General features: G+C 52.0%; 1 protein-coding gene across 3 annotated transcripts in view; it reads right to left on the bottom strand.

Moving 5' to 3' along the window:
- LOC119854513 (class I histocompatibility antigen, F10 alpha chain-like) overlaps window positions 1-13138 on the bottom strand; it is a 100623-nt gene extending 87485 nt beyond the window's left edge. The window contains exons 1-6 of one of the 3 annotated variants that reach the window (XM_043514019.1): window positions 13080-13138; window positions 11931-12194; window positions 5479-5754; window positions 3471-3746; window positions 1715-1819; window positions 679-711 (exon numbers count right to left, since the gene is read on the bottom strand). In XM_043514019.1, the coding sequence (XP_043369954.1) occupies window positions 679-711; window positions 1715-1819; window positions 3471-3746; window positions 5479-5754; window positions 11931-12078 (838 nt within the window). In that variant the 5' untranslated portion in view covers window positions 12079-12194; window positions 13080-13138. Of the gene's footprint in view, window positions 1-678; window positions 712-1714; window positions 1820-3470; window positions 3747-5478; window positions 5755-11930; window positions 12412-13079 lie in introns of those variants that run through there. The other 2 variants (XM_038399077.2, XM_043514020.1) reach the window with 2 other exon arrangements.
- Between the last annotated feature and the right edge of the window lie 592 nt (window positions 13139-13730).

Genomic DNA, 13730 nt, shown 5'->3' with positions numbered 1-13730 from the left:
GGAGTATTGTGTCCAGGTCTGGGCATCACATTTCAGAAAGGATAGTGGACAAACTGGAGAAAGTCCAGAGAAGAGTAACAAAAATGATTAACGGTCTATAACACATGAGCTATGAGGTAAGCTTGAAAGAACTGGGTTTCTTTAGTCTGGAAAAGAGAAGACTGAGAGCGGACAGGACACCAGTTTTCAAGTGCATAAAAGGTTGTTACAAGGAAGAGGGAGAAAATTGTTTTCGTCAACCTCTGAGGACAGGACAAGAAGCAATGGGCTTAAATTCCAGTACAGGAGGTTTAGGTTGGACATTAGGAAAAACTTCCTGTCAGGGTGGTTAAGCACTGGAATAAATTGCCCAGGGAGGTTGTGGAATCTCCAGCACTGGAGGTTTTTAAGAGCAGGTTAGACAAACACCTGTCAGCGATGGTCTACAGATGAAACTTAGTCCTGCCCTGAGTGCAGGGAACTGGACGAGGTGTCCTCTCGAGGTCCCTTCCAGTCCTACGATTCTATGGTACTAGAGCAATAGTTGGAGATTTCCCTAAAATTCTCAGTGTAAACAAGGCCTATGAGTGGGAGCGAGGATCTCCTGTCAGTGGTTCCAGGATAAAATCCACAAGCAAATACTGATGGCAGTTCAGAGATGGCCCCTTGAAAAGAGGTGATGGGTCTCTTGTCACTTACCCTGAGCTACAGTATAGCCGTCTCCCTTCTTCCCTGCAGAGAAAAGGTAAATTTCAGTGAATGCAGCTCCCATGGCAGGAACCGACTCCGATCTGTGTGCATGGCTCAGAAACAGGGCTCCTGGCTCAGCACAGGCCCCTGGCGCTCAGTAATGGACACAAGGTCCCAGGCGCTCATGATCGGCAGGAGAGAAAGACACAAAGAGACAGAGTCCCAAAGACCTCGGTGCACTGGGTGCTGAGCACTTCGGAAAACCTAACCCCATATAAACTGTAACCCGCACCCAGTTTCTGGGTCTGGCCCTCCAGCAGCTCCCATAGGGGGTCATTAGCTCAGTCCTGCAGTGGAGCAGTTACACCATATTGACAAAAAGAAAAGGAGTACTTGTGGCACCTTAGAGACTAACAAATTTATTAGAGCATAAGCTTTCGTGAGCTACAACTCACTTCATCGGATGCATTTGGTGGAAAATACAGAGGGGAGATTGATATACACACACAGAACATGAAACAATGGGTTTATCATACACACTGTAAGGAGAGTGATCACTTAAGATAAGCCATCACCAGCAGCAGGGGGGGGAAAAGGAGGAAAACCTTTCATGGTGACAAGCAAGGTAGGCTATTTCCAGCAGTTAACAAGAATATCTGAGGAACAGTGGGGGGTGGGGTGGGGTGGGGGGGAGAAATATCATGGGGAAATAGTTTTACTTTGTGTAATGACTCATCCATTCCCAGTCTCTATTCAAGCTTAAGTTAATTGTTTCATGTTCTCTGTGTGTGTGTATATCAATCTCCCCTCTGTTTTTTCCACCAAATGCATCCGATGAAGTGAGCTGTCGCTCACGAAAGCTTATGCTCTAATAAATTTGTTAGTCTCTAAGGTGCCACAAGTACTGCTTTTCTTTTTGCGAATACAGACTAACACGGCTGCTACTCTGAAACCATATTGACACTGGTTCCTCTACTGCTGTTGGCCTTAGGCAGGTGTGCAGGGCCCGGCACGTCCAGAGAATCTCCCCATTCCAACTCTTTACCCGAGTGTTTCTTTTTCCAGACGACGACTACTCCGATTATAACACCAACTAGGACAACTGCAGTGATAACTCCAGACACAGTGGGAATCAGATTGTTATTTGGTTCTGAAATGGAATGGAGAGAATGATCAACGGGGAAAAAATCCCACCCCCCCCCGAACTAAAACCCCCTTTCATCCCACTGCAGGGATCAGTCCATCAACTCCCCAAGTTAGGGCTGAGTCCTGCAACCCTCCACCTCTTCCACTGAGCTCCATGCAGCCACCATGCACTACACCCCACTGTAGAAAGTCCTGGACACAGCCTTTACTACTTCAATTCATAACAAATATGTAGCACTTAAAATAGAAGACTTTTGGAACATTAATCAATCCTCGTAAACCTCTGTGTGGGGGATGATCGATGTCAGCATCATCCCTAAATTGGAGGGGGAAAAAAGACTTGCTGAAGGTCACACAACGAGTCAGTGCAAGAGCCAAGAATTGAACCCAGGAGTCCTGGCTCCCAGCCCCTAACTCCCCTTGACAACGCTGACTTTCATGACTAATGGAACTCCATTGTGTGATTCTGGTGACAAACTGGAAACTGACCTCAAAGCTCTGGATTTCCCTGCCGTGAATGGAGTTACAGACACAATGCATGTTTTTTGAGGGGGCAGGAAGTGAAGAGGGGATGAGAGAGACATTTTAATACTGTTCTTGATTTATATAAACCTGTTAAAACCCGAGTTCTCTATACATATTCAGTTGCACTAATCAGCTTCTCCTGTTGTCTGAAAGATCCACATAATAAAACAGCGGAAAGAAAAATATTTCTAAGAGACTAAGGAAATGTGGTTTATGACACAAAAATTGGCAGGGGACGTGGTAGCAGCATTGTGATATGAAACCACCTGCTGACGAGAGTCCCGGTGCAGGCTGCCCTCTCAGAAATTGTTTGCACTTCCACTTTTTCCATTTTTCCACATCCCAATTAACCAAGGAAAAAAATGGCTGGAAGGCAGCTCCATGTGTAAAAAATTCTTCTAAGACTTCCTTGAGCTAGGGGCATAGGAGACTCTCCCCCCTGATGCGGGGCTCTAATCTGCCTCCTCGCTCCATTACAAGGCCAAACCCCTCCCTTCCAGCATCACTGCGCACAGAAACAAGCTGCTTCCAAAATTAAACATCTCTCTCTCGCCACATGGGCAAGGATGAAGGGCCCCCAGAGCTGTATTTCTGAGAACCTGCTGAAGTTGAGAACAGGCTGGAAGTTGAAGACAAATTCTGACTGCAAATAAGGGGCAGATTTGAGCTTCCCCTGGGATGGGGTAAATTCTCCATCCCTTGGAGACTTTACATCTGGAATGGGCATCTCTTTCTGAAGGATCAGCTCTAGTTTGCCCACAGGCTACCAGGTTGGTCGCTGGTGTGATTCCCTGCACTGGGCTTTGCAGGAGCTCAGACTGCTCTCTTCCAGTCTTAATGTCTGATTACTAATCTTCTCCCTTCAGAGACACTGTATTGCTGAGATGTATCCAACAGCCCCCAGAGGCTACAAACTGGAGAACAAGACATGAGCCCCAGGCACTGTGGGTTCCAACTCTAGCACAAGAACTTGACTGCAGAGGAACAGGGCCAAAGAGGACAGGGCCTCACAGACCCTGAGGAAATTCCAGCTTCAGCCTAGAAATCCGAATGAGAATTTTTCAGGATTTGAGTTTAATGGTTTCCCCCTCTCCCACTAGGAAAAACAGACAAACACACAAACGCCTTACCCCAGGAGACAGAGAGTGGCTCTAACAGGCTTTCATGCTCCACGTGACATGAATAATGGGCTTTGATCTTGGGATCAATCTCCATTGTCACCCAGGTCTGGTAGGTCCCATCCCCACTGGGTAGGATGCCTTCAGAGTAGGTCTCCTGCTGTCTGCTCTCCCCATTTTTCAGCCACGTCACAGTGATGTCCCGGGGGTAGAACCCACTGACCTTACAGGAGAGAGTGGTGAGGCTGTCATGAGATGACCTGTCGCTCACTCTAGCTGTTGGGCGTACTGGAAAAAGGAAGAAATTGAAGTTAGCTGTTTTCAAGCTCTAATCCAGGAAGTCTTTGCTGGAGCTTTGCAACATGAAATTCTGAGACCCCAGTAGTGGGAGAGGAGAGTCCATGAGATGGAATCCCTCTGATGAGAGAGAACCACCATGTTAGAGGATTTCTGTGCCGAATTCACAGCATCAGCAACGGTGAACCCCGAATCCAGGTCTCTGACCAGATTCTATGAGTGTGGAAACCAGAAGCCTCTACTCCCAGCCACAATGACACAAGTACCTTAAAAGCCTTCACTAAGCTCCAGATACAGGTGTCATAGATGTCATTCCTTAATCACATACTATGTTTGTGCTCCTCTCCTATCAGTCTGTGGATTTGAAAGAGAGAAGAGTCTTGCCCTGGCCATAGGTCAAAAAATGAACTATATAAACTGACCAATAAGAGATGAAAAGGACCATTAAAAAAAAAAAAAGACATGGTTGTAAACTGCCCCTTGAACTAGCTTATATTAATTGGCTAATTTCTTATAGGTTGTTACCAAAAACTAATTTACCCCAATATTATGGATTTCAAAGGGATTCACACACGTTGAAAAATCAGTTTCCCAGCCTCTTGGCACTGAAACACACATTACACTGCTGTGTATGGCTTTTTCTTCCTAACATTTGTAAAGATAGCAAAGGACAAGAAAATGTTCTGCTGAGGTTTGTGAGAGAAATAAGCAACTAGTATAATTGTTGTAAAAAACTGGGTACAAATTTCAAGTATCCTTGAACAGGAAGCACAAACTGTTCGGGAACGGAAAGATTAGGGTGTGTAATGGTGCTAACAAATTTGGGGAATTTGTGTCCATGGTAACAGACAAGGTACGTACATGGGTAATAGTGAGTTAACATTTTGAAGCGGACTACGCTGCAACTGCCCTCCTGAGTCGGAGTGGTAAAGCATTTATCCTCTTCCCATCTATGTTTGTGCTGATTAATCTTTAGCTAAAAAGCTTTGGTAATAGATTTGATTGAGTGAGATTATCTGATGTCTTATTGATAAAAGAATCGAGGAATAAGTAAGGAGGTGTTGCAGCAAAGGTAGGTCTTGAAGGGGAAAAACTAAGGACAAGGGGAGCCTTCTTCCAGATTACTATGGGGAGGCAATTCCACATGTAGGGGATGGCATGGAAGAAAGCACATAGATGACTGTGGGAGAAGTTTGGACAAAGAGGCAACAAGGACAAAGCTACTGTCACTGGTAGATCAGAGGCGCTGGGGGTCACACCACAAATATGATGGTATAGACAGTGAATGAGGAAGAATTGCAGGTGAATGAAGCTGGTGTTCATAGAACTGGTGGCACTTCCATAATTAAGCTTGAGTGGCACTCTCTCTGCAGAGTATTTTTCAGAGCGCTCTAACACAGACAGGCAGATTGCCTTGATAACTACTGTGACACACCAGGGAAAGAGGTAGAATTTGTGCTGCAAATTTGTGCTCTTTTGGTCAAGTGGTGGCTCTGGCGTTGCAGCTTCTGTACAGTGAGCTGCTTTTAACATTTTCAATTTCTTATCTTTTTTTTTCCAACAGAGCTGGGGGTGGGGGAGGAGAGGTGTTGTTTCCCCACGCATCCCTGGCGCAAGGTTAGCTGAACTGCCCCCTACCCCCCCCCCATTTTGGAACTGGGGCTGGGGAATGGAGACGTAACTTGTAGTGAACTCCTGAGTGGGGCTTGTCCCCCTGCCTTACCTTTCCTCTGTAGAGTCTCCTTCCCGTACTCTATTTCCTGGCTAAGACGTTCTCTACAGTACTCTTCCAGGTAGTGTTTCCATCCCTGGTTGTCATCTACTTCAATATCCCATCGCCTCTTGGTGATCTGAGCCCCAATGTCTGCTGCTACCCAAGTCATGGTCTCCTTAACCAAGGTAAGAAAGTCTCGTCCGTCATATGAATCCTGGTAGAACACCTGAATGACGCCGTCTTCCCGGAGATCACAGCCGCATATCGTCTGGATAACATGAAACCCTGAAACACAGCTGAGGGTCAGCAGCAGCCTCTCTCTGAAAATCTCACCACGACCCCACTGCAGGTAGCCCAGTGGTTCTTCTCCTTGCTACTGGACCCTTCCTCCCCTGAGAAATGGGGTTTCCACTTATGCTCTTAGGTCCTACACCCTCCCAGCTCCTTTCAGGAGGGAACCCAAACCTGCAGGGGGCCCACACTCCATCTCTTAGGTCTTTTTACACTAAAGACCCCCCGCTGCAGAGAGCTCACCACTTTCAAGCAGTACCTCACTGGTGCTTGTTCTTGTATATTCCCTGCAGGGGTGCAGGGTGGCATGACCCCAAAGGGAGTACTTCAGATACTGCAGGAGTCTATCCCTTCCAGCTCTCTGAGGATCCCCACCCCCCAGTTCTGGTAGTCAGGGTCATTTTAGGGAAAAGAGGGAATGCAGGAGGCTCTGTACCCCCCCACCCCCGCTCTGGTAGTATTAATTTTGCAGAGTCCTCAGGGTCACTTTGTCCCCCACCTCCTCCATTCACAGTACCCCCATGTCCCAGTGAGGATGGGATACAAGAGGTCTGACCCCCACACTAACCTCTTCTCTGGTTTAATGACCTCACAGACTCCCCAGGGTCCCTCTGTTTCCCTGCCCCATCTTCCCTGTGCCCCCAACTCAATCTAGGAATGGCACAGCACCAACTTCGGATGCTTGGCCTCTTTTTCACATGGCCACTGTCTCCAGGTGATTCCCTGTAAGGATCAGGCCACTGATGGCCCTTAGTTCAACTGGCCACCATTTTCCCACAGCCAGGCTAATCTTCACAAGAGCGGCCACCATCTTGCACACAGCCAAGAGCAAACTCAGTTAATACAACCACCCCTGGGCAACAGGAGGGTAGATGGGGGGGCATGGGGATGTGGGGATGGGGACAGGAAGGAGAGTTTAGGGGAGGGGGAGGGAGGCTGTGGTGAACAGAGAACATTGTGGGGATCATGAGGAAGACAAACGCGTGGGGATGGATCAGACCCCTCGCTTGGCAAACAGGGCAGAATGTGGGGGGCACAAAAATAACCCACACAGGGTCCCAAATATTTTCACCCCTCCCCCATCATGCATTAGATACATCGAGGTAAATGCCTAGATTTTCAGCAACGACTAGTGATTTTGGGAGCCCAACTGAGACTTTTTAAAGGGGTCTGATCAGAACGTGGGAGCACCCGGCCTCTGAATCTCAGACACCCAAAAATCACTAGTCACTTCTGGAAAAATGTAGGTCAAGGGATTAAAATACAATTTGGTGTCACAGCCACAGGTGAGAGCCAAGCCCACTAAGCTGTGTCCCTGAACTATGCCCCAGGTTTAGACAAAAAACAGTTACTAACCTTCCTGTAACGGATGTTCTCAGAGACGTGTTGCACACGTCCATTCCACGCTAGGTGTGCACGTCTCGCACACAGTTGCCTGAAATTTTTCCCTGCGTGATACTCCTAAAGGCTGGCTCTAGCGCCCTCTAGTGCAGCACTCTCATGTCACAGTGCGAGGGGACCGGTTGACCCCGCACCTTCTCAGTTCCTTCTTGCCAGCAACTCCAACAGATGAATAGTGGTGGCTCGTGGAATGGATGTGTGCAACCCATCTCAAAGAGCAACAGTTACAGAAAAGTTAGTAACCATTTTGTCTTCTTCAACTGCTTGCACACGTCTCTTCCACATTCGGTGACTCCCAAGCAGTACCATAAGAGGTGGGCTTGCAGTTCATGGATACGTGGATTACAACACTGCCCAACCAAACCCAGGGTCATCTCTAGCTTGTTGGGTGAAGGCGTCGTAGGAAGAAAAAGTATGTACTGACGCCCAGGTCGCTGCTCTGCAAATGTCCTGGATCGGGCCTGGGCCACGAACACCACTGAGGAAGCTTGTGCTCTCACAGAATCGGCCATCAGGAGCACATGTGAATGCACAATGAGATCCAGGATGAAATTCTCTGAGCCATTCATCCTATCAGCTACTGCCACAAAGAGCGGTGTGGATTTACGGATCGACTTTCTAGAGAGTCCTTTCTATATAGGACACTTGGGCGCACCTAACATCCAGAGTATGGAGATGTCATTCCTCCCTATTCTTGTGCAGCTTCGGGAAGAAAATAGGTAGGATGATTACTATAAAACTCCAAGACTACCTTTGAGAGGAACACGGGGTGGGGATGGCATTGTACCTTGTCATTAAAGAACAGCATACACGGAGGTTTTGACATAAGAGCTCTGATCTCCGAGACCCTCCTGACTGAGGTAATTGCTACCAGAAAGGCGACTTTCCAGGAACGGTACAACAGAGGGCACAGAGCCAGTGGCTCAAAGGGAGGCCCCGTGAGCTCTGACAGGACCAGGATTAAGTCCCTCAGGGGGATAGGTTCCCAGATTTGCAGGTAAAGCCTTTCAAAGCCCTTGAGGAATTGAATGGACGTTTCAGGTGAAAAAACTGACCAACTACCCAGCAGGGGCAGAATGTGGAGATGGCGGCTAGGTGCACCTTAACAGATGGAATCGCTTGACCTGGCTGTTTCCAGACTGTTCTGGAGTTTCTGCTTCATCTGAGAGATGACTCAGCTGGTGAGAGGCAGGGGTCCCCCCTGAACAGGGGGACCGAGGGGCCATTGCCCTGCCACTTCAGCAGCAGGTGAGAGCAGGGGAAGGGGCCAGAGCCTCAGGAGAAGAGATGGAGCGGGGGGGAGCATCAGGGTAAGAGGCGGAGTCACAGTTTCAGCCCCGGTGGCCCCCCGGTGAGAGGTCTTGCTGGGTAGACCAAATGGAGAAACGCTTCCACTTGGTGAGGTAAGTAGCTCTGGTAAATGGTTTCCTACTGCCTAGCAAGACCTAGCAGACCTGCTCCGAACAGCCCAGTTCTGCAGGTTTAACCATGGAGCTGTCAGGCAGATGGAGCATTTGGCTGTGATCTTGAGAGATCAGGTCCAGAAGGGGAGGGAGCGGCACTGGAGTTGCTACTGACAGGTCTAGAAATAAGTCAAACTAGTGCTGACGTGGCCAGGCTGAGGCTATGAGAACAACCTTCGCCCCTGACCTCAGCAAGACCTTGTGCACAAAAGGAATGGGGGGAAAGGTGCAGACCAGGTGCAGAAACAGGTGCTTTTTCCAAGGGAGTAAGAAGGCATCTGGGAGCGATCCCGGGTTGCAGTCACGCAGACAGCAGAACTGCTGACATTTCCGGTCCTGTCTGGTTGTGAACAGTTCTATGAGGGGAGCACCACACCACTGGAAAATGGTCCTTGCTATGTCGGGGCACAGGGACCATTTGCAGTGAGAAGAAGAGCTGATCTGCCAGCTCGTTCTGGGCTCCCGAAAGGTGAGAAGCTTCAAGGTGGATCGAGTGCTTTATGCAGAACTCCCACAAGCAAATGGCCTCCTGACATGGGGGGAGAAGAGCGGGTCGCTCTCTGCCTGGCAGCCACGTTTTACATCAACATACTGTCTGTAAGAACTCGTACCACCTTGCTTGCGATGGGGGGTAAGAACACCTGACGTGCTAGGTGGACCGCCCTGAGCTCTCTGATGTTCATCCGTAGCAAGAGTTCCTGCTGGGACCACTGACCTTCTGTCCTGAGTTGCCCGAGATGGGCAGGCGCTGTGAGCACCGAGTCCAAATGATGGCTGTTTGGCCGGTACACTGATGCCAGCCAAGCCTGAAGGGGTCTGAGGTGCAACCTCGCATAATGCACCATGTATATGCACAAGGCCACGTGACCCAACGCCCTGAGTGGGACTTGACCTGTGACAACACTGACTGGAAGTGGGCCTGGGTAGAATCGAGCACCGCTCCAATAAACTCTATCCTCTGAACTGGGAGGAGTGTTGACTTCTGATCATTTATCAGCAGGCCCAGTGGGTCAGAGACACGCTTTGGCCTTCAGGATTAGGAAATAATGGGTGTGAAACCCTTTCCCTCTTAAGTTCTGAGGCACCTCCTCCATGGCTCCTACCCGGAGAAGGGCTTGCACCTCCTGGGCTAAAAGTTGCTCATGAGAAGGGTACTGAAGAGCGTAGGGGATGGAAGGTCGGAGGGAGGCATGGAAACGAAATGAAGCGTATAACCCTCCTCTACCGTACTCAGCACGCAATGGTCTGTGGTGATAAGGGACCCGGCTGAGCTGAAGCAGGAGATGGTCCAAAAACAATAGGGGACAGGATCCGGTATGGGGACTGGTGTAATGTCCTCGGGCGCCCCATCTAAAGTTCTGCTTGGAGCCCCCTGATTATCTGGAAGGACCAGGCAGCAAGGCTGAGGCAGATGCGGGCGTCTGTCTGCACCTATAACTTCTGTTCTGCTTTTTGAACAGGTCCTGACAAAGCGGCGAGCCTGGGAAGCGGGCAGGCTGTTGGGGCTTGAAATGTTTCCTCGAAGGCACCGGGCACAGAGATTCAAGGATGTGAGGATGGCTCTGGAGGAGCCTCCACTTCAGGCTGTGGAGTTTGGCATCTGTTTGCTCTGAGTAGAGCAAAGTCCCTTCAAACAGAAGGTCTTGAAGAGACTGCTGGATTTTTGCCTATAGGCCAGAGGATTGAAGCCAGGAGCCCCTTTGCATGGGCACTGCTGATGCCATAGTCCCGGATGCCACATCCACTGTGTCAAGGGTGGCTTGTGGGGAAGTCCTGGCCACTGCCTTCCCTTCCACTAGAGCAACAATCTCCCACCTGGACTCTTGGGCAAGCGAGTCTTTACATTTCAGCATGGAGTGAAAGTTATATCCGAAAAGCAGTGCCTGTTGGTTGGAGATGTGTAGCTATAGACCATTGGTAGAATACATTTTCCTACCAAAATGGTCACAAGGGGCTGAGGACACTTTTGGGTGAGGACCAATGTGACAGGCCAGTACCACTGACACGGGGGAATCAGGGGGGTGAAAATCCCGGTCAGGAAGGACAGAGCAAATACATCAGAGAGACCCTCACCTGGCAGGGACAGTTCAGCAGTGCCAGGCACTGAACGCTTATGGATCATCACCATGCTAAGTGAGACAGTCCAATCCGGGGGCCTGGCCAGGTGGCTACAGCCTCCCACATCAGGGACTGAGCAGGAAGAACGGCTCTTTATACAACTATTGATAGTGTGCAGGGGAACCTGCCTGACCCTGGGACACGTGCTGGGGTTTGTGCTGCCAGGAGTAAGGAAGCCCTGGAGTGTCTGCACGTTGCAGGGGCTGATTCTCTCACTAACTCTCCAGCCCAAGTCGATGTCAGACCCTCACTCTGCGGACTGAAGAGGAATCTGACCTTAGATAAACTCACCTGAGAAATAAGACAAAGCGAATAATGAAGGAGGCTCACTGGTGAGCAGCTTCTCCCGGGGCTGGGGTGAATGAAGCACTGTCTGCTCTTGTGACCTTACTGTGCGTCTCATGATAGCGGATGGTTTTATTAAATCCCCAGTTCCTGGACTCATGGGATTAGGGGAGAGTCTCAGCTCTCTTTTCCTAAAGTGGTAACTTCTAGCCCTTCTAGCAGCAGAGAAAACCCCGGAAATTGTCACCTAAAGGCTCAAATCAGAGGGCAAACAAAAATAACCTCCAATATTATCCCCAAAATACTCACGACATTTAAGACTAACTCAGGATTTTTGGGGCCTGACTCATGTCTGAACACTCAGGGCTGTTGATATTGGGATTCCCCATCACTCGGTGTCTGGGAATCGAGACAAGACGTCTCAGAGCCCTGCTCTAGCTCTAGGGTCGGTCGTAGTCAGGAGGAACAAACTCTTCCATGCAGGAATCTCCAGCTGTGGTTCTCTGGCTGCAGTGAAACAGGAGGCCAGACTAGCCGGCTCCACTGGGACCTTCTGGCCTATGCACCTCTGCTGCTCTGTCTGGGAAGTGACGACACACGAGAGGGGTAGGGGTTCCTCTGAACGGCACCAGAGGCAGCTGCAAGTAGGACTGGTAGTTTGGGGTGTTTGGGGAGGAAAGAAGTCTGACAGTCCCATTTTGGAGGGTGTCAAAAATGTCTTTTGCATGGACCTTCCACCCTGCAGCCCCCACCCCCATGTGTCCCTCTGGCCCGCACGTTCACACTGACTCCTGTGAGAAAATGCCCCTGCGGGCCCCTCTGTTCCCTCCCCCAGCTCAAACCGACACCACCATCCCCCGCTCCATCCCTGTGTCCCCAGGTCGGGCCATGTCCCGCACTCACCCTCGGTCCGGTTGTAGAGCTCACGCAGGGTGTTCAGACTCGCGTTGAACCAGGCCTCCCAGCGCCGTGACCAAGAGAGCCGAAGGTCCCACAACTCCGGACCCTCGTTCTGCGCCATCCACACTGTGCCAGGCTCCACTCTCTGCATCTCGCTGGTGTAGACGTAGATGACTTGATCGTCCACATAGCCGACTCTGCTGTACCAGGGCAGCCCTGGGCCAGGCTCGGACACCACCGTGTGGAATATGCGCCTGGAATGCAGGCCTGAGGGGGGAGATTGGGGGCAGGGAGGTCAGACTTGCCCCAACTCTGCCGGGAGCCCTTGGCAATACACGAGAGGCGACACTGGCCCTCAGGAGCACTCCCGTGGGAGGGAAGCCTGCAGAATGGCCCACACAACGGCCTGACTGGGGAGAAAGAAGGGTTGGGGTACGAGGAGAAGGGGGGCATGAGGAGGAGATGGGAGAGGGCCTGGAGCAGGGGAGCAGATGGGGAGAGTGTATTGGGAGTACAGGGGCAGAAGGGGAGTGTGAAGAAGGAAAGGGGGCCCAGCAGGAGGGGCAGGGCTGAAGGGGGATGTTATGAGGGAGGGTGGAGCAGGAGAAGGGTCGGGGCTGTAGGAGATGCAGAAGCTGAAGCTGGGAGTACAAGGGTGGGGGGGTGGGGGTGGCAGGGAGAATGTGTCCAAGCTGCAGGTAGGAGCCAGGGCCCCAGCTGTGCACATAATTTATTAAGAATATAAAAATGGCCACACTGGGTGAGACCAAAGGTCCATCTAGTCCAGTCTCCTGTTTTCCGACATTGGCCAATGCCTGGTGCCCCACAGGGAATGAACACAACAGATGACCATCAAGTGATCCACCTGCTGTCGCCCACTCCCAGCCTGGGCAGCGCCTGGCGCCGGGGATCCCCCCAGCCCGGGAGCCGCACGGGGCCGCGACGGGCTTGTCAGCGGGGGCAGCACCCCGGGGTGCCGGGGTCACAGCTCGGGTCGGGGACGCTCGGCCCCCGCAGCCCCCGGGGGGCCAGGACCCCCCCCCCCGTCACTTATAGCAACGTCACTGATCCGTGTCAGCGACCGCCCAGTGCCGGGGGGGGGTCTCCCGACACCTCTGACCGCAGAGCCCAGCACTGCCCCCCCACACTCACGGGAGCGGGCCCCCTGCAGGGCTGCAGCCCCCAGCAGCAGCGCCCCGGGACCCGAGAACGCCGCGGGGGGCGGAGCCAGCGCCTGCCGCGGCAGCCTGCAGGGATTGGCTGGGGGGGGCACATCCCGCCAGTAGCGACGCGGAGGCCCGGCGCCGTCACCGGTCGCTGGGCAGAAGGCGGCGGAGCAGGCTGGCGAAGGGAAAGCGAAGGTCTGAGCGGGCGGAGGGTGCGGCGCGGCTGAGAACGTGGCCCCGGGGGCTGCAATGCCCGGAGCAGCGAGTCGCTCCTCTGTAGATGTCGCTGTTCCAGGGATGCTGAGGCTGGAGGCTCCCCTGCTGGGGTTGGAACTCGGGGAGGGGGCGCAGCCCCTGGCTGGGGGCGCTCGGCGTTCGATGCCGGGGTCACAGCTTGAGCCGGGGGGCTCCCAGCCGCCCCCCCCCCCGCACATTGTCCCCGCAGCCCCGGCCGGCGTGACCTCCTGCCGCACCCGGGCCTGAGGCCTTCCCGCCATGGCTTCGTGGCGCTCATGCAGCCGACGAAGGGGGGACTCGCCCACGAAAGCTCATGCTCCAATACGTCTGTTAGTCTACAAGGTGCCACAGGACGCTTGGCCGCTTTTGTTATTGCTCAATCTCGGGTGGCCGAACGCCA

Source organism: Dermochelys coriacea, chromosome 4 (assembly GCF_009764565.3).
Source record: "Dermochelys coriacea isolate rDerCor1 chromosome 4, rDerCor1.pri.v4, whole genome shotgun sequence".
NCBI lineage: Eukaryota > Metazoa > Chordata > Testudines > Dermochelyidae > Dermochelys > Dermochelys coriacea.
The sequence above is the reverse complement of the archived record's forward strand: the minus strand, read 5'-3'. Positions and strand labels throughout refer to the sequence as shown.